Source organism: Cervus canadensis, chromosome 30 (genome assembly GCF_019320065.1).
Source record: "Cervus canadensis isolate Bull #8, Minnesota chromosome 30, ASM1932006v1, whole genome shotgun sequence".
Classification (NCBI taxonomy): domain Eukaryota; kingdom Metazoa; phylum Chordata; class Mammalia; order Artiodactyla; family Cervidae; genus Cervus; species Cervus canadensis.
In genome coordinates this window covers 35619266-35644073 of record NC_057415.1, presented here as the reverse complement: position 1 = coordinate 35644073, position 24808 = coordinate 35619266, and the positions used below count along the sequence as shown (strand labels likewise).

Here is a 24808-nt window from a genome sequence, read left to right as displayed (position 1 = left end):
CTTATAGAGTATTTTTCCCCCTATGTCCAAGTTTTTGATTATCATTTAGTTTGGTTACCAACTCTTTCTTCTATTGAATCTGAGTTCTCCTTAGAAAAACTTTTTTAGATATAGAGCAGTTACTTTATCCATTCTTTCTTCGAATACTTGCAAATACATTTTTTCTTTTTAAATCTCTGATCAACATGTTGGCCCTGAACTGAGTGTGGATCTGATTTATTCTTGTGTGCTGTATATGATATGGATTCAATCTTAGGTCTTTCCAGATGGCTACGTAGTTATCCTAACGCTGTGTATTAAAAGGCACATCTTTACCACAGTGATTTGTGATGGCTTCTCTGTCCTATACTGCATTTCTTTGTGTCCTTGGGCTTATTTCCAGCCTGTTCCTCTGTATGTCCATCTGTTTTCTGATGGGCCGGTCCCCCATCATTCATATAAAGGCTTTAGAGCAGGATTTAGTATCTAGTGCTTCGCCCTGCAACAGTTCGATCTCAGGGTTTTCATAACTATTCTTGCAGTTTGATTTTAATTAAAAACTATTATTAAGAAGTCAATAGATTTATTTTTAGAGTGATTTTAGGTTAATAAAAAATCAAGCAGAAAATATAGAGTTCTCCTATATCCCTTCTCCCTTCACCCTTTCCACATACAATTTCCTGTTATTATTGACATTTTTCATTAGTGTTCATAAATTGCATTTATTGCATTGATAAGCTGCATAATTATTAACTAAAATCCATAGTTTATATTAGGCTTCACCGTGGTATTGTATGTTCTGTGAGTTTGGACAACTGTGTAATGCAGTGTACCCACCATTACAGTATCACATGGGATAGTCTCATCCTCTGCGTTCGGCCTGCTCATCCCTCCCTGCTTCGCCGAACCCCTGGCAACCACTGGCCTTTTTACTGTCTCCATAGTTTCACCTTCTCCCGAATGTCATGTAGTTGGAATCATATAACATGTAGTCTTTTCAGATTGGCTTCCTCCACTTAGCAATATACATTGAGGGTTCCTCTCTGTGCAGTTTTATTTTTCCACAGGAACCTTTGTGTCAGCTTATCTAACAAAAGCTGGTTGGTGTTTTTATGGGGATAATGTTAAACTTTCAAATGAGAGAGAATTGACATCTTAATGATGCTGAATCCTTTCCAACAACAGGGCATCTTTTTTTTTCCTATTTGTTGAGTCGTTTTGAGTGTACTGTTTTCTTCACATATGTGTTGCACATTTCCTGTTAAGTTTCTTCCTAAATATTTTCTCTCTTCTGTCACCATTTTAAATGGGATTTCATCTCCTGATTGGAGATGAAGTGTGTGTGTGAAGGCTGTGTTCTTGAACTTGAGAACTCACTGATTCTTACAGGTCTGTGGGCAGCCCAAAGCAGATGGGAGAGCTAGCCCAGGCCAGCTTTACCCTGACTTACCAGGAAGCCTCAGACTCATAACATCTTTCCTCTTCCCAGTTTTCACTCTTCCAAAATGAAGGGCTGGATAGATGTGCACTATTTCCCAGAGTGAAACTCCAGCCAAAAGTAAATTGCGGCTTTGTGTTTTTACTTCTTCGCCTTCCCTGTGATTGAAAAAATTGGACATTTCTTTCCCCGCCGCAGTGCACAGAGCTGGTACCCAGCCCCCCTACATAGCCTGGCCTTGTCAAACTAGACCTTTACATAAATGGAAAATGTCTCCCGCCCGTCTGCAGAAACTGGAAGGGGCAAGGGGGCTAGCTTGCCTGTTTGTTTATTTGCTTGTCCATTTATTTGATTGTTTATTCACAAGTTCACGGATGCTGTCAGGCCTTGGAAGGGTGCCTCCCGCGTGCCATGCAAGGGGAATGCAGTACTCTGGTCCGGAGCCCAATGCTCACAGCCCACCGTGGGCTCAACCGTGATGAGGACTGTGGGGCTGCTGTTGCAGAAAGTTCTTTTGGGCGGTGCTGGTTCCCAGTGCCTTTGCGTCATCTGAGTTGAAACGTTGCATAGGCAAATACAAGTCTGGGGCTCAGCCTAGCACTGGGCTGGGTTCAAATCCTGCTCTGGATTCAAATCCTGATGGGTGTCCTTGGGCAAGTGACTTCATTACTCTGGGTTTCATGGCCCTGGTTCAGAGCAGGCTATACCCATCCATGCCTCGAGTGGTGCTTTCCAAGTGTAGAGTCAAATCGTACGAGGTAGCTGGCCTAAGCGAGGTGCTCAGGGGGTTTCGGTAGCTGTTCTTTCTCCTGAGTTTGACCTTTGCCATTGCTCTGATGTGTTTATTTGGAAACCAGACTCTCCTGTGAGAAGGACTCAGGAGTGACTTCTCTGCCCTTGCTCTGACATGGACTCAGAGTGTGACCTTGGGCATGTCCTTTCCTCTCTCTGGGCCTCAGTTTTTCCACTGATGACCTGGGGGCTAGAGCAGGCCTTCTCTGAGGACTGCTCGTGTCCTGAAAGGGAAGCCCGGGTGACATAGTGGTAAAGAATCCACTGCCGATGCGGGATATGCAAGGGTTGGAAAATCCCATGGCAGGCTACAGACCATGGGGTCGCCAAGAGCGGGACACGACTGAACACAGCACATTTTACATTTCATTTCATGTCCTGAAAATGATAAGCAGGGACTGACAACGAATACACCAGGGTGAGAAGGCGGAACCACCAAAAGGTGAGGGTGCGCCATCTGCCAATTCCGTCCGTGGCGTCTCTGAGTGAGATTTGCCTTGTGAGAGCCCTAACCCTAACCCTGAACCAGAGAGCGTGTGTGCTGAGCGCATGCAAACCCAGCTCTTACCCCCAGCGTGGTTCCTCCAGGAACCTTCTGAGCGTTTACCTTGATCTCTTTTATTAAATACAGACAAGGTTTACCGACTTCTGAACTGTTGGAAAAAACTACTGTTGTCTCATTAAAACTGCATTGCTCACTTGTACCAAAAAAAAGAAAACAAGCCCATTAAAGTTTCATACCTGATATGGAAGACCATTAAAGATTCATAATTGCAATAAAACTCTCCAGTGGAATTTGAATTTTCACTGCGGTGATGGTACAATCAGCAGAGTCCTCGTTGGAAGCTGCAAAATCCATTTCAATAAAATCTTGGGACGGTGGGGAAGAAGGGCCTGAAGTCAGCTTCCTTTCGGGCCCTGGCCCAGCGAGGGTTCCACCTCTGTGAGTGTCTGGAGAGGGAAGATTGCCGCCCACCCAGCTCAGCACGGAGGTCGAGTTGTGGGCAGATTTCTCCCCCGACTCTCTCTGATGTGGAAGCTTGGCCCTGCTGCCGTCATCCTGCCCTGGGTTCTTTGGGCTCATTTGCTCCCTTCACCAAGCAGGAACAGCGTAGCTGTGTGCGTGGCAGGATGCCCCGGGGTTGAAGATCATATCAGAGGTGGATGGGTAGTCTGTCTTTTCTTCAAGGAGGTGCCAGTACCGGTCAGACCAGAGGCTTGGCCGGCTGGCAGAACGTCAGCCGAATTCCAACTCTTCTCACTTCATTTCCTGACCTCAGTCTCTTCACCTGTAAGATGGGGATATACGTATGTGCCTCATGGGTGTGGTCAGTACGTGTGAGTGCTGAAATGGAGGGCAGGGCCAGGGAGGAGGCAGGTGGAAAGGCAGGTGGTGTGGCTTTAAGAGACTCCCAGGAGGCAGAATCACAAGATTTGGTTGGTGAGTGACCAAGGGGTCCCTTAAGGGTAAACATGGTTTTCAAAAATGCAGCTAACATTTATTGAGCACCTACTGCATCCTGGATACTGTGTTACCTGCCTTGTAGTGGTTCATTCCATGAATATTCACTGGGCACCTTGCATATGCCAAGTGCTATTTTAGGTGCTGGGGCTACAATGGAGAGTGCATTAACTCATTTTTAATCCTCAGACAGTGAGGTAGGCACTGATGCTTAGCCTGTTTTCCAGAGAAGGTAACTGAGTCACGGAGAGGGTAGGGAAATCACTCAAGGTCACATAGCTAGGAAGTGGCAGCTGGAATTAGACCCAGAGAACAAGATTCCTGAGTCTGTGTTCAATAACCACACAGCAGATGGCATCTCATTTAAACGATGTAACACTCTAGTGAGTGGTGGTCTTATTCTTGTTTTGAGGGAAGAAAGGCTTGGAGATGTAACATTATTTCCCCCCCCCCCACCCCCAGTCTCTTAGGGAGTAACAGGGAACCGTTTACCAAGGCTGGCTCACTCCCAAGCCTGACTTGAGCACTTTCCGCTGCTCCAAGAGCCTGAGACCCAGGGGAAATGAATTCCTGCTTCCCGGTGGTTGGCTGGCCAAGTTCAGGGAAAATCAGTGTCCTGTCCTTGTCAAAGTCCCTTCCCGCTCTCCACAGAGCGTCCTGAACCCGAGCCTGTCACTCGATGGGCTGTGGATGATGGAGGAGTCTTTGCTCTGCCTTAAAATGAAGGGCACTCCCGCGGTCCGCCCTCCGCTCCTCCGTCACTGGTGATGAATAGGATGCCCGTGGTGACAAATAAAATAAAGCCTCCTTTATTCGTTTATCCTTCCACGTCCTCCCCATCGGCGCCCGTCTGCAAGCTGAGCAATATTAGACACTCGATCACGCTCTCCCTTCTCTCACGGTCGTGTCCTGACAGCTCTGGGTGGGTGGGGTTTCCTCGGTTAATCAGCCTCAGGGTCTGGGCTTGGCTGTTGCCTCATTCTGTCCCCTGGACAGGTCCCTGTGCTGCCTGTCCCGGCAGTCTCCCCATCCGTAGGGGACCCTGGAAGGCCCGACAGTTATTGCCTGTCTTTACCTTTGGCCTTGATTACCACCGCACCCCTCCACTCCCCACCCCCGGCCCCCGGCTGTCTAACTCAGAGCTGGCTTTCGTGGGAAGGAGAGGGACATTCCGATGACTAAACACATAGAACTCTTAGCTGGGTTTTTTGTTGGGGGTGGGGGTTGGCTGGAAGGGTGGGCTTTAGGGGAAGCGCTAGGTGAAGACCTTTAAACACTCCACCTGTACTTCACATCACACAAACCAAAGGAAAACCGGAAGTGAATGGAAAATAAGCCTGAGAGAATAGGGAGGAGGGGTCTCTGCCATCCCTTCCCCATAAACATCTGTGTGCCAGACACTGCGTGGGGATTAAAGTGCCTCGGGGTAGAGGGAGAATACAAGAGAGGTTGGGCTCAAAGGCTGGCTCATTGTTCACATGGGACGGTGACCTTGAGCCGGCTGACATGTCGACCTGTCCCTGCCGTTTGGAAAGAAAGCGAATGAAAAGCTCTCGAAAGCCTCTCTCATGTTAGGCCCTGTGCCAAGGGGCCCCACTTGCTCCTCAATGACCTGGGGATTGCGAGCAGTCTCGTGTGCCTTGTACAGAGCAGGAGACAGATTTGGAGCGTCCTTGAGCTGTGCAGGGCTACACAGCCACTGTGTCCTGGCCGCCTGCCTTCAGGACGATGGATATCTTTCGGCTGCACCGCAGGGACAAGACTCCAGAGCCTGCTGGCCTGGGGCTGCTGGGATCAACAGGGGAGACGCTGGATTTATTTGAAAGTGGCTGGTGAACTTTAAATGGCATTGAACATGCAGATGCCTCTTCTGACAGGGCTCGCAGGCCTTGGGAAGCTTTCCAACAAGTAGAAGGAACGAGAGAGAGCTGGACACAGAAACGGATGCCCGGCACAACCCAGGTGTTGCGAAGGGCTGTCTGGAGACAGCCCCATCTAGAGCTTTGGTTTGGTGACTCAGACGGTAAAGAATCTGCCTGCAATGTTGGAGACCTGGGGCTGGATCCCTAGGTTGGGAATATCCCCTGGAAGAGGGCAAGGCACCCCACTCCAGTATTCTGGCCTGGAGAATTCCATGGACTATTCTATGGGGTTGCAAAGAGTCAGACACGACTGAGTGACTTTCACTCACTGAGGAAGAAGAAAGATAGGAGAGGAGAGGAAAGAGATGGAAAAGACGAGCTCAAGTACCCCCATTAAGTCGGGGTTTCCCGAGAGTGACTCCTGCGTCACGTCCGTTCCCCGGTGGATCGCACACGATCCCCACGCTGACGCACAGACTGGGTAGGGATTTATTCAACAGGCATGTGCTTAGCACAGCAGACCTTCGATTTGCCGGATGTGTTTTTTTTTTTTTTTCAGTGGGTTTGTCATACACGACATGAATCAGCAATAGATCTACACGTATCCCCATCCCGATCCCCCTCCCACCTCCCTCTCCACCCGATTCCTCTGGGTCTTCCCAGTGCACCAGGCCCGAGCACTTGTCTCATGCATCCACCTGGGCTGGTGATCTGTTTCACCATAGATAGTATACATGCTGTCCTTTTGAAACATCCCACCCTCACCTTCTCCCACAGAGTTCAAAAGTCTGTTCTGTACTTCTGTGTCTCTTTTTCTGTTTTGCATATAGGGTTATCGTTACCATCTTTCTAAATTCAATATATATGTGTTAGTATGCTGTAATGTTCTTTATCTTTCTGGCTTACTTCACTCTGTATAATGGGCTCCAGTTTCATCCATCTCATTAGAACTGATTCAAATGAATTCTTTTTAACGGCTGAGTAATATTCCCATGGTGTATATGTACCACAGCTTCGTTATCCAATTAATCTGCTGCTGGGCAATCTAGGATGCTTCCATGTCTGGCTTATTATAACAGTGCGCAAATGAACATTGGGGTGCACATGTCTCTTTCAGATTTGGTTTCCTCAGTGTGTATGCCCAAGAGTGGGATTGCTGGGTCATATGGTAGTTCTATTTTCAGTTTTTTAAGAAATCTCCACACTGTTTTCCATAGTGGCTGTACTAGTTTGCATTCCCACCAACAGTGTAAGAGGGTTCCCTTTTCTCCACACCCTCTCCAGCATATATTGTTTGTAGACTTTTGATAGAAGCCATCCTGACTGGTGTGAGATGGTACCTCATTGTGGTTTTGGTTTGCATTCTCTGATAATGAGTGATGTTGAGCATCTTTTCATGTGTTTGTTAGCCATCTGTATGTCTTCTTTGGAGAAATGTCTGTTTAGTTCTTTGGCCCATTTTTTGATTGGGGTCATTTATTTTTCTGGAATTGAGCTGCAGGAGTTGCTTGTATATTTTTGAGATTAATCCTTTGTCTGTTTCTTCATTTGCTATTATTTTCTCCCAATTCTGAGGGCTGTCTTTTCACCTTGCTTATAGTTTCCTTTGTTGTGCAAAAGCTTTTAAGTTTAATTAGGTCCCATTTGTTTATTTTTGCTTTTATTTCCAATATTCTGGGAGGTGGGTCATAGAGGATCTTGCTGTGGTTTATGTCAGAGAGTGTTTTGCCTATGTTCTCCCTAGGAGTATAGTTCTGGTCTTACATATAGATCTTTAAATCCTTTGAGTTTATTTTTGTATATGGTGTTAGAAAGTGTTCTAGTTTCATTCTTTTACAAGTGGTTGACCAGTTTCCCAGCACCACTTGTTAAAGAGGTTGTCTTTTTTCCATTGTATATCTTTGCCTCCTTTGTCAAGATAAGGTGTCCATAGGTTCGTGGATTTATCTCTGGGCTTTCTATTCTGTCCATTGTCTATATTTCTGTCTTTGTGCCAGTACCATACTGTCTTGATGACTGTGGCTTTGTAGTATAGTCTGAAGTCAGGCAGGTTGATTCCTCCAGTTCCATTCTTCTTTCTCAAGATCACTTTGGCTATTCGAGGTTTTTTGTATTTCCATACAAATTGTGAAATTATTTGTTCTAGTTCTGTGAAAAATACCGTTGGTAGCTTGATAGGGATTGCATTGAATCTATAGATTGATTTGCTGGATGTTAATTCTTACAAGGAAGCTGCCGTAACTGTCCACAAGTGATTCACAGGACTAAACAAATGACAGGTGCCCGGCTCAGGGCTAGGGAAGGTAACTGAAGTTTGGAAACCATAGCACTAAATCAGCTCACCTCCGCCCCCACCAAGAAGCATTGCCTCCAGAGGAGACTGATACCCCCAACCCAGCGTTGCCAGATTTAGCTAATCAAAACACATGCCACTATGTAAATCTGAGTTCCGATTAAACAACGAATACTTGATTTAGTGTACATAAGTCCCATGCAATATCTGGGACATTCCTCACCATAAAGGGCCAGGTAGCTGTTTGTGGAATTGAGTTGTTTGCCCCCGCCCCCCACCCGGCCTAGACCTGTAGGGAGGAGCTTGCTCACAAAGGATGCTCACACTTATCTGGTCTCTCAGATGTTACTTCCTTTAATTAAACTGCTGAGATGAAATAAAGTGTGTGGGAAAGATTAAAATTGATTCCCTTAGCTTAACAAAAGCCAGAGCTATTGAGAGGGATACTTAAGCAAACAGCGCACTTCAGCAGATGAAGAGGACAGCCTGACTCCAGCAGCTCAGAGCTGGGGGCAGAGGGGAGGGGTACAGCCGCTACTCAGGGAAAGCGTGAGGACCCAGGACAGCGCGCGGGAGCGGGCTGGCATCGCACTCCGCTCTCAGTCAGGCCCTAGTGCCTGCCTGGGAAGGGCTTCTTTAATACAGCCTTGCTTCTCAGCATCGGGGAACACCAGCTGGGAGAGAGGCACAGTGGGAAGGGGCAAAATCCACACCTCCTGTGAATAAGCACTTATTGAGCTCTTACTGTGTGCCAAGCCTCAAATCAGACATCGGGTCTTCCCTTAAGCTCTTTGCGAGGAGACCAACTGAGGCTACCTAAGCTTCCCAGGCGGCGCTGTGGTAAAGAACCTGCCAACAGAAAGTGTAAGAGGCGCGGGTTCAATCCCTGGGCCGGGAAGATCCCCTGGAGTAGGAAATGGCAACCCACTGCAGCATTCTTGCCTGGAGAAGTCCATAGACAGAGGAGCCTGGTGGGCTACAGTCCGTGGGGTTGCAAAGAGTCGGACACGACTGAAGTGACTTAGCACACACAAGTTCCCAGGGATTTTTCAACTGGGGAGCTCAAAGATATGGAAAGAGAGAAAATTGTGGATATTGCTGGTGGCATTGAAAAGCAATGCTGATGACCGATGATGCTGATGACTATAGAGATTTGGAGGGCAATCCTGGGCTAGGATTCCCATTTTATATGCAAGAAAACTAAGGGACAAAAGTTTAATGGATTTTTGCCCCCGGTTCTTAACAACAGTGGAAAATGTGCTCCTACATGTAATTTGGGAAGTAATTTCCTGAGAAAAATTTAAATAGGCCTCTAATAATAAGCTGATGTAACCCAGACTCCTCTCGAACCTGACCTACAGTTTTACTTTTTTTTTCTGCCTTCATGGGAGGTAATAGATCTTCTGAGGTTTTACTATAGATTTATTCCCAACAAGCAGGACTGAAATAGCATGAAATAAAACCCAAAACAATGAATTTTGAAACCAGGCCACTATTTGAAAGCTTTTTTTTTTTCTCTCCTATAGTAACAGAAAAATACCTTAATAAAATGAATGTGTTCTTTTAATCAATTAAAAACAAAGTTTATTGGGGGATTTGCTTGAGTTCATGTGGCATGGAAGTAGCAAAGCCAGAGTGTCTACCCAAGTCTGATGGTCTTTGAAACCTTTGACCTTAGGGTTATGTTGCCTGCAGGGTTATAGGGGTCATTCAGGTTTTTAATTGATGCTTTTGAACTGTGGTGTTGGAGAAGACTCTTGAGAGTCCCTTGGACTGCAAGGAGATCCAAACAGTCCATCCTAAAGGAGATCAGTCCTGGGTGTTCACTGAAAGGACTGATGTTGAAGCTGAAACTCCAGTACTTTGGCCACCTGATGCGAAGAGCTAACTCATTGGAAAAGACCCTGATGCTGGGAAAGATTGAGGGCAGGAGGAGAATGGGACGACAGAGGATGAGATGGTTGGATGGCATTACCGACTTGATGGACATGGGTTTGGGTGGACTCCGGGAGTTGGTGATGGACAGGGAGGCCTGGCGTGCTGCGGTTCATGGGGTCGAAAAGAGTCGGACACGACTGAGTGACTGAACTGAACTGAACAGGTTTTTAAGCTGGGAGGAATATCACAAAAGCAAAACACTAAGGAAATGTTAACCTGGGGCCAGTCCAGGGGCCATTTTAGAAGTTAATGCAGGGAGGAGAACGCCAGCCCAGGACCCCAGGAGTGAGCAGGTGGGGACGCAGGTTAGGGAGCCGATGGAGGGGGAGGAAGGTGAGACTTCCTGGAGAGAGAGAGAGAGAGAGAGAGAGTTAGTTGCTCAGTCATGTCCGTCTCTTTGCAATCCCATGAACTGTAGCTTGCCAGTGTTCTCAGTCCATGGAATTCTCCAGGCAAGAATACTGGCGGGGGTTGCCATTGAGGATCTTCCCATCCCAGAGATCAAACCCGGGTCTCCGGCATCGGGGGGACAAAGGCAGAGTTGATGATGAGGGTGGATTCTCAGAGCTGGTTGCTACAGGCAGGGCTAGGGAGGAACAGCAGGATGGGGGCTTTGAGCACACTGTATTTGAAACCAAACAGCAGCCCAGTAGCAGACAGCGTTAGGACCTTGGAGCCTGACTTGGGTTTACACTCCTGCTGTCCTCTTCACTAGCCTCTGTAACCACAAACTGTTTACTTAACCTCTCTGAGTCTCCATCTTTTCTCTGGTCAGATGCGGAGCAAACGATCCCTACTTGGCAGAAAGCGGAGGATATTAAATAGGGAAAACTAAAGGGACAAACAAGGTGCTTGGCAGACAGTCAGCATCTGGTCAGAAGTGGCTTGAAATTTGGGGCTCCAGGCTGGTGTCATGTGTTGGGCCCCCCGAGCTGCAGCAGAAATGGCCCTGGGGCTAGGACTGGGGGGAGGACTGGTGTCTGACTCTTCATTCATTGGATTAATTTTTATTGAATTCCCACTGTGTGCTGGGCCTTGGAGACAAGGTGTGGAGAGGCTGGAGGGAAAACTCACTCATAGCCTGAGGTGGAGCCCGCTGAGCAGCCTGGGAGCGGGAAGCACTCTGTCTTTCTTGGCTCCATGTCCCAGCGCAGAGCCTGGCACACAGGAGGTGTGCGGGAAATGTTGGATGGGGTCGTGGGGGCGAAGATGCCATGGGCCTTCTCTGAACACATCAACACTGGAGCAGAGGGGAGACAGAAAGACTGAATTTATAACCACTTTCTATTCTGGAAACTCTCTGGTTGCAGGTGAGAGGTTAAAGAAAAGACAGGAAACTGGGGACCAGGGTTTTGGTTCTCAGACTCATCACCACATCTTCTTTTCCTCTCTTTTTCTTCCAAATCCGTGTTTGGCTCACCTTTTCCAAATCCTGCTTTAAAAAGCACTGGAAAACACCCCTAGGGGTGATCATGTGCCATCAGCATACACGGATGCCGGGAAGAAGGAAGAGGGGCCAGAGATAATTGGTGTTACAGGGCTGCCCTTCAAGACCACAGTGGGCTGTGACCCTGGGCAGCCCCCTCTGGTCACCCATCAATGAATGTAGAAAAAGCACCAAACCCTCTGAGTTTAAAAGTACCCCAGCTGACCCTGCAGCAGCTTCCTGGGCAGCCCCTTCTGGTCTTGTGACATATTTATGTTTATTGGAAGGCTAGTTTTTTCTTCTTCTATTTTTTCACCCTTTCATTAAAAAATACGTTCTTCCATTACCAAGTAAAATCACCTTCTTGTCCTGAAAATCCAAGCAATATATTATTCCTTTATCAGTAGGCTAGTTTTCTCATTTATTGATAGTGATGTTTACACTAAGGCAATGTAAGAATACATGCTTAAGGTAACAAACTTAATAATGTAGAAGTATAACAGGAAAATTAATGGAACAGTGCCTTCACATTTCATCTTTCCCCCAATTTCACCTGCATCCAGGCCTCTGAAATGGCTTTTGTTTTCTAGATAAGGAGACCCTCGGGAACTTCACAGACCCACCCCTCAAAGCCCTTGTTTGGTTGAGGGAGGTGGCCCTTTCTAGTGACAGGGTCATGGGCTGAGGATCCGGATTGGATGGTTGGTTCTGCCATTGATTTGCTGTGTGACCCTCAGGCATTCACATAACCTCTTTGAGTCTCTTGCTATGTGACCCTCAAGCACCCACATCACCTCTCTGAGCCTCAGTGACCTCCGCTACCCAGGAGGAAAATTGGGATCTGGACTCTGAAGAGCCCCTGACATGAGTTGGTGTCCTGCAGACAGCCCAGGTGACTGTGTTGTGTGGTGGTCTTGGCAGGTCGGGGACCAGATTCTGGAGGTGAATGGGCGGAGCTTTCTCAACATCCTGCACGACGAGGCGGTCAGGCTGCTCAAGTCATCCCAGCATCTCATCCTGACCGTGAAGGACGTCGGGCGGCTGCCCCACGCCCGCACCACCGTGGACGAGACCAAGTGGATCGCCAGTTCCCGGATCGGGGACGCTGCCGCCAGCTGCTCAGGGTGCGGCCGAGCTGCTCTCTCATCTGAGCCCCAGGACCCCCAGGGCCCCCAGGGCCGTTCCTGAAAGCCAGTAACAGCCCCTTCCATCCCTGCACCATGCTCTGTGCCCCGATCTGTGAAGACTGCCCCGGTTCCCAGAGCCTGAAGTCCCACCCCAGGGTCCCTCCCGTGTGCGGGGCCTGACCATGGGCACATCCCCTTTGCTCTTCTGGCCTCAGTTTTCCTTGGAAAGCTGAGCCGCAGCATCCAGTCCTCTCGCTCTGTACTTGCCGTTTAGCAAATCTCGTAACTTCCTTTTTGTCCCTTAGTTGCTTTGTCTGAAAAGTGGGACTCCTAACTGCAGCCCCCATTCCAGATGTGTGAAAGAGGATCCCATGAGTGACTTGCATGAAAGGGTCTTGGGAGTCATAACGTGAGATATAGTTGCCAGGTGGCTGCATAGCTGCTAATAATGTGTCACCTTTGGATTTCCATTTGAAGTCTCAAACCAGCTGGTGGCCCCCAAGCCGAACACACCCAGAGCATCTATTTCTCCCTTTTTTCACCCCCTCCTTCCTCTCTTCCTTTCACCTTCCCAGTACAGTAATTTTAAAAAATTAGTTACCAACATTTAAAAAGACATCAGGTTTCCCATGGGGTGGGGGAGCGGGACGCCTGGATTTCTGGCTGCTTCTTGAAAATCAGGGATTCTGGAAGCTTGAGACCACTTTTTTTTTTTAATGAAAACAGACTGGAAGACAGCTGTACCTGCAAGTTGTTTCTTAACATCTCCCGTTGACCCTGTCCTCACGCTTCCTAGATGGCCTGACCCACATGGCAGTTATTATTTAGTCCCTTCTCTGCATGTTACCTGACTTGGCCCTATAAGGCATGAAACAGCTCAGCAGACCACCTTGCCTGGTTTTAGAAATGCCATCCACATGGTTGGGCAGGAATTCAGAAACTGCCCATCTGTCCCGGGCCTGATATTCCCTGGAGTGGCCCCAGTGAGCACAGCCCGTGGTTCTCCCAAAAGTTCCTTCCTCTCGCTGCAAAGCAGCCATTCCCTGGCCTGTGCCTGACATCAGCTGCTCAGACATCAGGCTGAACGTGCTTCTCTTTCTTCGTAGGTTTCCCGGGGATCTCACAGCAGAAGGGACCAACAAGGTAGGCTGCTCTCTGTCTGCGGGTATCTTTGGCTTCTTCACTGGTTCCCGACTGGGGAGCTCTGGGCCCAGCAGGGTGGGCAGCCCGCTGACTGCCTGCGTAGACTCTTTCCCACACACGTGGGAAGGTTCCAGGCCGCCAGGTTCCAGGCACCACCCTGGACCCCGGAGTTAGCGGCACGAACAGCACAAGTCAGGTCCCCACCCTGGTGGGGGGTGCGGTTACACCCAATAAAGAAGACACACATCAAAGCAAAGCAAACCTGCACGCGTATCTCATCATCAAAGATGTTCGGTGCCTTCCAAGAAAGGTGCCAGGTCTTAGGAGAGAGAATGGCAGATGTTTAGCTGCGGGGAGGGCAGAGGGAGAGGGTGAAGGCTCTGTAAGGTGGCAACTCAGCGTCTGGGCTGTAAGTTGAACATGAAGTGAAGGTTAGTGAGATCAGAGTCTGGGCAGGAGCTGGAGGGGAGGATGCAGTCAGAAGGCACAGCCCGTGCCAGGGTCCTGGGGCGGGCGCCACGCGTGGCTTGTGGGTGGGATCGTGAGATCCCACAGGACTTAGTGAGCCGTGGAAGAGGTTTGTCTGCTAAGCTGAAATGATGGGGTGCCACTGAAGGGCTTCACCAGGGCGGCAACATGAGATCTATGCTTTCATGAGGTCAATTCAGCAGCTCTGTAGGCGACAGGGAGAGGCAGCGGGGACAAGCAGGGAGACCGGGTGGCCTCTTGGACACGGTTGATGGTGGTGGAGGCCATGCTGGGAGGTGTGGGGTGTGTGCAGGTCTGAGCCACGTTTCAGAAATAACATTACTATTATCCCCAATGTACTCAGAGAGGAGAGACGGCAACCCAACCAGTAAAATGGGAACCGTAATAATACTGCTTGACCCTGAATGGTCACGGGGCTCTGATGAGACAACATGTGTGAAAGTGCCATGTGAGCCAGAAAAGCACTTTGCAGCTGCAGGAGACCCAGTGCCCTGAGAACGTCCGGGGACACCTGCGGCTTTACCCATGGGCGGAGACCTCAGAGGGACCCACCCCACCCGTCTGCAGGGTGGTAGCTGGCTCGGCTTCCAGAGCAGACCCGCACCCCCGGGGCCTCTGTCTCCCTGTCTTTCAGCTGGGGTTTTACAAGGGGCCAGCCGGCTCCCAGGTGACCCTGAGCAGCCTGGGGAACCAGACGCGGGGGCTGCTGGAGGAGCAGGCGCGGCACCTGCTGACCGAGCAGGAGCGTGCCACCCTGGCCTACTACCTGGAGGAGTACCGCGGCGGCAGCGTGTCCGTGGAGGCCCTAGTCATGGCCCTGTTCGAGCTGCTCAACACCCATGCCAAGGTGACCCGCCTCCTCGGGCAAGGCGGGGCTGGAGGGGCCTGGCTTCAGCTCCCGGGGGTTCTGCATCCTTCCCTGCCTGCCTCTGAACCCCACTCCTTTACTGAGAACCCACAAAGAGTCAGACCCAACTGAAGCCTGGGCAGGGACTGGTGACCGAGACAGCCCCCACCCCTACCCCCGAACCCCTCAGACTCTCAAGGGAATAGTCCACGTTCCTTGTACTCGGGGTCCCAATGTAGCAGCTTTTTATGCTGGGTGTGCATTTAGAATTGTCTGGATAGTTCTTAAAAAGCAATTCCCCGGGCCACACCCCAGGCTGGCTAACTCCACATGTTTCACAAGCCCCCAAGTGACCAAACCGTGCTACCCTCTTTGAGAACGCTGCTCTAGTGGAAAAGCCTGTTTGAGGTTCAAAAGCTGCACCAAGGAAGAAGTGATTAAATCCACTGGGAGTGGTTACCTTTGGGAAGACCTAACAGAGGGAAGTCAGTTTGGAGAGAAGGAGGGGGAAGGGACAGCCAAGGGCTTTCTGTTTAGGGACTTGGAGCCGGATGTGAAGGGTGAGATGTTAGGGAAGAAGTGAGCGGGGAGAAGGGGTCAGTGATGCTGGTCCTGGCATCTAGGTGTTTGGAATTTGTCCTAGGACAGTCGGGAGCCACAGAGGGTTAAGGAGGGGAGGGCAGTGGCCAAGTTTGCACGAAGGTTGTTTGGGGTAGCAGGGGTTTCCCAGGAGGTGCTGGTGGTAAAGAACCCACCTGCCAATGTAGGAGACCCAAGAAATGTGGGTTCGATCCCTGGGTTGAGAAGCTCCTTTGGAGGAGGGCGTGGCAACCCACTCCAGTGTTCATGCCTGGAGAATCCCATGGACAGAGGAGCCTGGTGGGCCACAGTCCATTGAGTCGGACATGACTAAAGCGACTTAGCACGCACGCCTGCATTTGGGGCGGCAGAGGGCTGTCCCGCCTGCCGGTGGAGCTCCCTGCTGAGTCCCCGGCTTGTCCCGGCCTCCAGTTCTCGCTCCTCTCCGAGGTGAGAGGCACCATCTCCCCCCAAGACCTGGACCGCTTCGACCACCTGGTGCTGAGACGGGAGATCGAGTCCATGAAGGCGCGGCAGCCCCCGGGTCCTGCAGGCGGGGACACCTACTCCACGGTCTCCTACAGCGACACGGGCTCGTCCATAGGCAGCCACGGCACCTCCACCACCGTCAGCTCAGCCAGGGTGAGCAGCCCCTGCCCCGTGCCTGACCTCACAGCCAGCAAGGGAGTTAAGACCCACCTGGGTTCAAATCCAGCCCTGGGAGTCTCTGCTGGGACTCGACTCCTGGCCAGCTCAGGGCCTTGCCTTTCAGAGTCTCGGTTTCTTCACCTGTGAAAACCTCCTGATTGCTGGGTGCCTCCTGTGTGCCAGGCATGGGCTCTCAGACACAATGGAACAAGACGGATTGACCTGCCTCAGGGGCTCACAGGCTGTGGGATGGGCTGCAGCGGGTGGGCTGGGGAAGAAAGGCCAAAAAACGCAGGTAATGAGACAAATGGGCTTCCTTGGTAGCTCAGATGGTAAAGAATCTCCCTTCGATGCAGGAGACCCAGATTCAACCCCCTGGAGAAGGGAATGGCAACCCACTCCAGTATTCTTGCCTGGAGAGTTCCCTGGACAGAGTAGCCTGCTGGGCTACAGTCCATGGGGTCAAAAAGAGTCGGACACGACTGAGCGACTAACCCTTTTTCTTAACGAGACAAACAGAACCAGTAGTGGGAGGATCCCATGAGACATCACGCTGGTGATCTCATCATGGTAGTGGTCGTGGTGACTGGGATCTTCCCTGAGACACCGCCTCCTGATTCTCTGGAGCCCTAGAGCCCAGTCTGACTTTCTCCCAGACTCACCAGCCCCCAGAAAGGCATCTGGACTGCCTCAGGGTGGGGCTTTGCCCCCAGGATGCTCGGAGGCAGGTGAACCCTGGGAGGCCTTGGGGAGGAAAGGGCAGAGGAAGTGCTTCATTATCCATCGCAGGACACAGCCAGTTACTAAGACTGATGCAGTGGGAAAAGGCGGAGCTGGAGGTCAGGAGAGCCGGCTCGGCTCCGTCCTCTGCTTTCCTGCCGGCTGGTCATTCAGCACCTCTCTCCTGTGGAAGGGGAGGAGGAAGATGAATTCTTTAACCACTGTTACTCCCAGACACTGAACTGGGAGCTCTCACGGGTGGAATCTCTATTGGACAGTGTTGGTTGTCCTGTTGGAGGAGGAGGAGGTCAGAGGATGCGATGATGTCCACCTGCAGACACAGGTGGTCAGCGGGCACAGGTGTGCTCAGCCACCAGGGGACAGCCCAGCAGCAGGCCCGCTTTGTGGGCTTCAGCTCTGTAAGGTACAGTTCCGGCGAGGCAGAAAAGGAAAGACGACCTCAACAGAAGTAGGTTACCTTTATTCAGGCAAGGAGGGGCGACAGTCGGCCTAATGACCAGGCTGAGCGCCGAAAGGGATCAGGGAGGCTTCATACTTATAGGGAGGTTTGTGGAAGCGATAAGGGAAACGTCAATCAGGCGGGATATTTTGAGTATTCTTTTGTTGAGATGACACTTGTAGTTGGGCAGGGGGTGATAAGTCTTCTGGGCGGGTGTAGGGGGTGGTAGGTTTCCGGACAGGGGGTGATAAGTCCCAGATAGATGCAACTGGCCTGGAGCATCAGGATGGAACTAAAGTTATGCTCTGTTTTCTCCGAAGTTAGATGATTCAGCAAGGGGCCTTTGAGACTGTTGTTCTCTTTTCTAGGCCCAAAAGACTCCTTCAAGCTCCCAATGTGGCTTTTTTTTTTTTTTTAAGCTCTGGGGATCTGAGCTTCTGGGGAAACTTTTGTTCCTCTACCTCCTGTCCCTACCATCCCGAGTCACCTTCATCCCCCGAGTCCTCATCCTTCCTGGGGTGGCTAGGAAGCTGTCGCCCATTCCTCCAGGCTCTGGATGAGGCTGCAGACCTCATCCAGGAGGTCTGTCCCCCACCTGGGGCTGCGTGTTTGGCTCTGATGTGGCACACACGGGTGACGAACTGGCTTCAGGCTGCGGAGCCCTGGCCCGAAGGTTCATTTCTCTCTGTGTCCAGCTCCACTGAGATTGGCTTAAGTATGTCCACGTGGGGCTTCAGGAGCCACAAAACACCGCTCTAAAACTTGCGGGGTTGCATACTGTAATTCTGGAATGATCCCTGTAGAATCGGGGATGAGCGATCCAGTGGGTGGGATGGGAGGTACCTCTAGCCTGGGAGGTAAGGAGTTTAGGTTTAGGTTTAAGGTTTAGTTTAGGTTTAAGCCCGGCTTCTCTGGGCTTTGGTTTCCCCGTGGGTAGAATGACCTGAGGTCCTTGGTGACTCTGGCCATAGCAGCCCGAGGCCCCAAGGGCAGGCCAGGCTGCAGGACTTGGAGGTGTAACCCCAGGAAGGACTCAGGGCAAGGGTTCCAGCCCCAGCTCAGCGCCTGGGTCTCTCCTGTACCGGGAAGGCACTGTCCCCGGCCATCTGAGGCCCCGCTGTGGCAGTGGACCCGGCCCTCCGGATTGGAACGCCCTGGGAAAGGCACAGCTCAGAAAGGCTACAGGATGATTTGAGCAGGGAGTTTGTAGGACAGATGGAAAGGGCCTCCCAGCTTCTGAAATGTGAATAACTATGAGTCTGAGTAGACTCCGGGAGTCCGTGATGGACAGGGAGGCCTGGCGTGCCGCAGTCCATGGGGTCGCAAAGAGTCGGACACGACTGAGCGACTGAACTGACTGATGAGTCTGAGACCCCCTGGAAGCACAGGTGCGTCAGGTCAGGACTGACCAAGGTCAGGGCGAGCTCTGGGAGGTGGGTGCTAAGAGCGACGTGAGGCAGGAGAGGCGGTGTGGAAGGGCACCCCCTCCGCAGCGCCTGGCGCTCCCTCCCTGCACTGGGGCAGCAATGCTCCTTTCCCCAGCTTGTCGGAAGGGTAAAGGACGAGTAACCTCCCAGACTCGCTGCCCACACCCCGAAGGCAGAGGAAGCCTCTGTTCTTCCCCAGGTTTCCCAGCCTGGCTGGGGTAACCACCCTGTATCCGGGGCCTGGCAGGCACTTGAGGTCTTCTGGAAAGCACAGGGCTGACGTTCTGCCACTGCCCCTCCAAATGTCAGCCCGCGCTGGGCACCTTCCACACGCACGGCCCTGGGCGCCTGTTCATAGGCGCTGAGGTTCTCTGCTAACACAGGGCCTGGGCTTCCCTGGAATCCAGGTCTTCCCTGATGGAGGCTTCCAAACAAGATACTCCTCCAGGCTCTGCCTTTCAGCTGCAGATGTGACCCTGGGCAAGTCACTTCCCTTTGCTTGGCCTCAGTTTTCCCATCTGCCAAGTGGGAATAACGATCCTAGCTTCAACTGCTGGAGACTCCCAGGGTTGCCCCCAGGGGGCATGACCATTTCCTGACAGCCCTTCTCAAGGACAGTATCCTTTCTTGGTTTCCTTCTAGGAAGCAGTTAGAATGAAGCCATGCTGACTGTCCCTGTGGGGTCTTCCTCATCCCTCCTTTATTCCTGCCCAAAGCAGTCCCCGTGAAGAGAAAAGGAGCTCGGGGGATTTTTGTTTGTTTTGCCTTTGTGTGTGTGTGTGTGTGTGTGTGTGTTTGGGAAGGGGGTTTGCTGTGCCCGCTCCATCCCTTATGTTTATTTGATGTATTTTTCTTTTTGCCTTTTGCCCACCCTTCCTCCCCAGGAGCGACTGCTGTGGCTCATAGACCTGATGGAGGTACCGTCCTTCTCGCCGAGTGGGGCTGTGGGACTCCTTTAGCTGGGGTGGAAGCAGGGGGCCGTGACCCTTCCCCTCACCCCTGTGCGCCTACACCCAGCCCCGCGGGGAGACCAGGTTCTTCTTGGTGCTGTCTCTCCTGTTTGCCGGTCCATCAGGCTTTCCAGGCTCTGCAGTGAGAATGCCCTCAGTTCAAACCCCAGCTCTGCCAGTTCCTTGCTGTGTGACCTCAGGAAATGGTTTTGCCTCTCTGAGCTCAGTTTTATAAGATGAGGGTGACCGTTCTCTGCTGTGGAACTGTCAAGAGACCTCTTGGCCTTTGCCTGTGCCACACAGTCTGTCTGTCTGGAATGTTCTTTCCACTTCATACGGCGTGGCTGTCTCTTGTGTGTGCTTCAGCCCTTAGCTCACATGCCTCCTCTTCCAAGCAGACTTCCCTGATCTTCTCAAGGAGGGTGACTTTGAGTCTCTGGACCCTTCAGCCCCCTGGGCTTCCTGCTATTATGGCTCCTGTGTCATTATAATTTAATAATATGTACCAGCCTGGTCAGTTACCCCCCTTGACCATGGGGTGCTTGAGGGCACAATTGTGTCTGGAGTCACCATTGATTCCCTAATGCTCTGCATAGAGCCTGGTCCATATTAGTAATTTGGGCCTTTCTTAATAATATTGGTAGTAGGCATATGTCAAGAGTCTCCGTGGCACGGTGATAATGCTTTCCAAGTGTATCTTCTTTGATCCTCTCGGTAACTAGATGTGGCGAGTACTACCATGATTTCCATTTTACAGAGAAGAAAACTGAGGCTCGGGGAGACGTGACTTGCTCGAGATTGCTCAGCTAGCGGATGGTGGAGTCTGGATTCCAACCCAGCCTGCTTACCTCCGAGCTGGTGCTGTTAACACTGCACTCTGGTTGTGACTCTTCCCTGAAGGAGCTCAACCAGATCCTTGTTAAGCATCATCTATCTATCAATCTATCCATCCATCTATCTATTTCTACTCTCTTGCTCCTTATCTTCCTTTTGTTCTGTTAGCAAATTTCGATTGAGTGATTGCTACACGCTGTGTACAGTTTCAGGTGCTGGGAAGACACTGGTGATCAACAGAGAAATCCTTTCCATTACGGGATTTAGATAGAGCAGGAGTGATAGACTAAACCAGATAAAGAACTGAAGTACACAGTATGTTAAGTGGTGAAAAGTGCTAAGGAGAAAATAGGAAACAGGAAAGGGCCATGGTCAGGAAGTGACACCCAAGTAGGACCTGGAAGAGGTAAGGAAGCTGGTCCAGCCCGCAGCTGGGGAAAGAGCATTTCCAGTAGAGGGAACAGCAGGTGCAAAGGCTTTGAGGTGGTGCCTGGAGTGTCTGAGCAAAGTCCGGGAAGCCGCGAGGCTGGAGCAGTGAGGGGAAGGGCAGTGGCGGGTTAGTGCTGCGGACTTGGAGCTTGTGTCTGAGTGAGATGGGAGCTGTTGGCAAGTCGGAACAGGGGCCAACACGATCTGATTGGTCTGCCTTAGTTGTATCTGGATGCCGCTGGTGGTTGAGAGTGGACGAGTGTGGGTTTGAACCAAAAACAGGTTCATTCCCAGGCAGCTTCTGGGGAGGTTGTGCAGCCCGAGCTGCTAAGACACATGATAACAGGCTCTGCAGGGGTCAGCTCTTCCTGCTGCCTGGTCAACCCTGGCCTCAGTGTCTCTTGGGAACCCCCTCCCTCCACACACACAGAGCAGGTCTCAGGCTAGACGCCCCACGCTGCCTGCATGCGGAGCCACAGGACAGACACCTGGAAGCCCCTCTGTGTGGGAATGCAGGGCACTAGACCCATCCTGGAAGTCAGGAGCCCACACCCCTTCCTCTGCCCTGTCCCTACCATGCACCATGCCGGCGCCCTCGGGAAAGCCCCTCACCCACCACCGGCCTGTCTTCCCATCTGTATAACCCAGGCAGGCTCCCAAGCCTCCTCCAACCCTGAGAGTCCTCTCTGTCGAGAGATTCTAGAAAATATTCCAGGGGAAGCACGGCAGGGAATGGCCGCCCTGTGTTCCCACTACTTTTCTGTTTCTGAACAAGGGTTGCATCATTCCTCCTAAGGAACCTCTTCCTAAGGGGTCGAAATGATCCTCACTTATTCCCTGCTAAGTGCCTGGCCCTAAGTCCACAACACCACCATGTATGAGTGAGCTTTTGCTGCAGAAATGCTGAGAAACAACCCCCACAATCTAGATGGACATCAACTCAAAACATTTCTTACTCACGTACAAAAATTCTTTCCCCCGGGGAGCACACGTGTTTTTCACGTCTCCATTAAAATGCCCACCCTGTTGCTTTAAACTCTTCCTGAGTGTTTTCTTCGGCACACAAAGAGAGCTGGTGGGGTCCACCGGCAGGGACCTCAGCTTTCTCCTGTCTGTGCCCCAAGTGCCAGCCCAGGGCCTGGGACAAGGTGGAGGCCAAGGAAATGTGAAGCAGAAACTGGAATGAAACCTCATTCCCTGGTGACTCAGGATCATCTCCCTTTCCAGCCTGCTGAACAGTTACCTCCTCCGTCATAGGAAACTGTCCTCTGCTCTGGTGCTCAGACGGGCAGGGTGGCAGGCCGCTGGCGCTTGTGGCCCAGATGCCCCAAACGGATGCCCCGGTTGGAGCCAGTTCCCATGTAGCCCAGAGTCCCTGGGTCGTGCTGCACGGGTTATCCATCCCAGGTTCAACATGGCTCATTCTGCAGCCGTTTTCCCTCAAACCAGACACAATCGATCAGAGGAAATCAGATGCAGCCTCCTGCTTCAACAAATTGTGTTTAGTTTCCATTTGTCTAATAGAGAGTCAGCCCTGGGAGTTTTCTGCCGCCTCCAGACAGAATCATCACCCTCCCATAAAGATGTCGGCCAGGAGAGCTTTGTAAAAGAAGGGCTGCCTGACATTTCTTGAATTCCTCATCTGGTGCAGGCAGGCCTGAGGCAGAGGGGTTTAAATGCATAGGCTCTGGAATCTCACAAGCCAGGGTTGACTCTCCCAACTGGTAGCCGTGTCACCTTGGGCAAGTGACTTAAGCTTTTGAAGCCTCAGTTTCTGCATCTGTACAATGGGCTAATAAGAACAGCCATCTGTGGGTTGCTGTGGAGATCAAGTGAGATCCAGGGTGAGCTTACTGGTATGGAATACTTGGGAGTCGGTTCTGTTGATACTCTAAAGGCCAGCAGGGACTTCCCTAGTGGTCCAGGGGCTAAGACTTCAAGCTCCCAATGCAGCAGTCGTGGGTTTGACTCCTGGTCAGGGAACTAGATGCCGCATTGCTGCAACTAAGAGTTTGCATACTGCAAGTCAAGATCCCACATGCCTCAACTAAGACCCAGATCAGCGAAAGAAAAGAAGGAAGGAAATTAAGGCTGGCAAAGGGCACTGCAGAGGACTGCAGAGGAAAAGGGGTTGAGAGGCCAAGGCCAACGTTGTGCCCACCGGGTAGATGTCATTGAGGTCGGGGTGCAGTGGAACTTGCCCTGCTGAGGGCCTTAACCAGAGCCCTTTTCCTCCTGGATTTGCCTTCCAGGCCCCTCATGTGTCTAGAAAGGGGCTCTCCAGTCTTGTCAAAAGATGCTTGGGGTGGGGTTGCTGCCTCTTAAGGCCATTGCCGTCTTCCCTGCAATCAGGCCAGAAGGGGGTGTGGGTGTGGCTGTCAGCACTCGGTAGCGCCAGCCTCTTCCCCTTGGCCTCCATGCCTTCCTGCTCATCCGGGGCCAGAGGAGGATGGGCAAGCTCCGGCCTGTTTCGGGTGCCTCCTGCTGCAGAGACCCCTGACTGTCAAAGCACCTCTTCCCAGAAAGAGGGAGCAAGTGGTGAGAGGCTGACATCCCACCTACTGCATCGGCCTCTGGCCCAGCCTGGTTGGGTTAGCTCCTCTGCTGGGCAGGCCCCACCCTAGTGGGGGAGCAGGAGGGAGCCCATCGATGGAGCCCAGTCACTCTGTTGCTCCTTATTTGTATGATATCAACTTTAAAAATATTCACAGCCTAGAAGTTGAGAGTTGTGTTTTATTTGGTGGACAGAACTGAGGTCATAGCATCTCAGAAAACTCAAGTGGCTGCTCCAAAGAGGCAAGGGCTAGAGAAGCCAGGATATATAGGAGTTTTTGCAACAAAAATCAGGTAGTCAGACCCTCAAGAGATTACTGTTCGTTAAAGAAAACCAGGTATTTCAAGGAATTTGATGCTTTTCTGTACATGAGAAGATGCAAGAGTCTGGGCTCACTGAAATCATTCCTTTGATATGCACCTCAGCTATCTGGGGCCAGTATCCTGTATTTTCTCATGCTGAGTTCCCTCAGGGCTCACAGCTCTAATGTGATGGCTTGATGGCCGCAGCATCCTCTGTTTACTGCTATGGCAGCAATGTTTTCATTCACACAGGTACGCTGTCTGTAGCCCCTATCCAAGGAAGCTGCCCCGGGCACAGACAGGGACACGGTGAGGCTGGAATTAGTCTTTTCCCTTGAGTAGAACATCCCATTCCCTTCTGAGAGGCCTCAGCAATGCCCCTTACCTCCCCAGAACCATGGATTCACCAGAGGGTGTTAGTAACCCTCAGAGTGGGTGCAGCTTTGCCTCAGCTGTGTCTGAAATAAGGACCCCTCCTCCAAGCCGGTGCATTGAGGAGCATCCTCCCCTGTGTGTGGGGACTAGGGGTGCTGGGAGCTGCTTCCAGAAAATAGAACCAAGTCCATGGAGGTCAGAGCCTGCTGAAACATGGCCAGTCCCTGCTCCCCTCGGAGCTGATTGTTTTCCCAGCTACCACCTAGGAGTGCTAGACTAAACACTGATTTAGGACTGGTGGGTGGTGGTTCACCTTTTCTGTGCCATGGACCCCTCTGGCAGGCTGGCAAAGCCCTGGGGACCTTTCTCAGAGTAACAGTTTTAAATGTTTAAAAAGAATACATGTAGAATGACAAAGGAAACATCATAAAATGCTGTTTTCAAAGATGGGAAGAAATATTGAAAGGTGTGCTTTTTTCTTAGCACGCCCCATAACAAGGTCTGATGGCAGGTCGGTAACAGCTCTCATTATGAGGCCGTGATGAGCATAAATGGGACTTTGCGGCATCTGCAATGTGATACGAAAGAGCTGTGACAGTGTCCGGGCGTTGCTGATTCCACAAGGCTGTGTTGCCTCCACTCATAATGGAAGGAGATGCTACATTTCAGTTAGAGGTTAATGAAAATAAAGGATGCAGGGTTTTCCCCCAGCCAAGTTCGCCGGCCTCTGACTC

General features: G+C 51.2%; 1 protein-coding gene across 2 annotated transcripts in view; it reads left to right on the top strand.

Annotated features, from left to right (window-relative positions):
• WHRN (whirlin) overlaps positions 1 to 24808 on the top strand; it is an 89008-nt gene that overhangs the window by 52425 nt on the left and 11775 nt on the right. The window contains exons 4-8 of one of the 2 annotated variants that reach the window (XM_043453049.1): positions 12112 to 12314; positions 13424 to 13460; positions 14584 to 14796; positions 15808 to 16017; positions 19515 to 19547. In XM_043453049.1, coding sequence (XP_043308984.1) covers positions 12112 to 12314; positions 13424 to 13460; positions 14584 to 14796; positions 15808 to 16017; positions 19515 to 19547 — 696 coding nt within the window. The remainder of the gene's footprint in view (positions 1 to 12111; positions 12315 to 13423; positions 13461 to 14583; positions 14797 to 15807; positions 16018 to 19514; positions 19548 to 24808) is intronic. The other variant, XM_043453052.1, reaches the window with a different exon arrangement.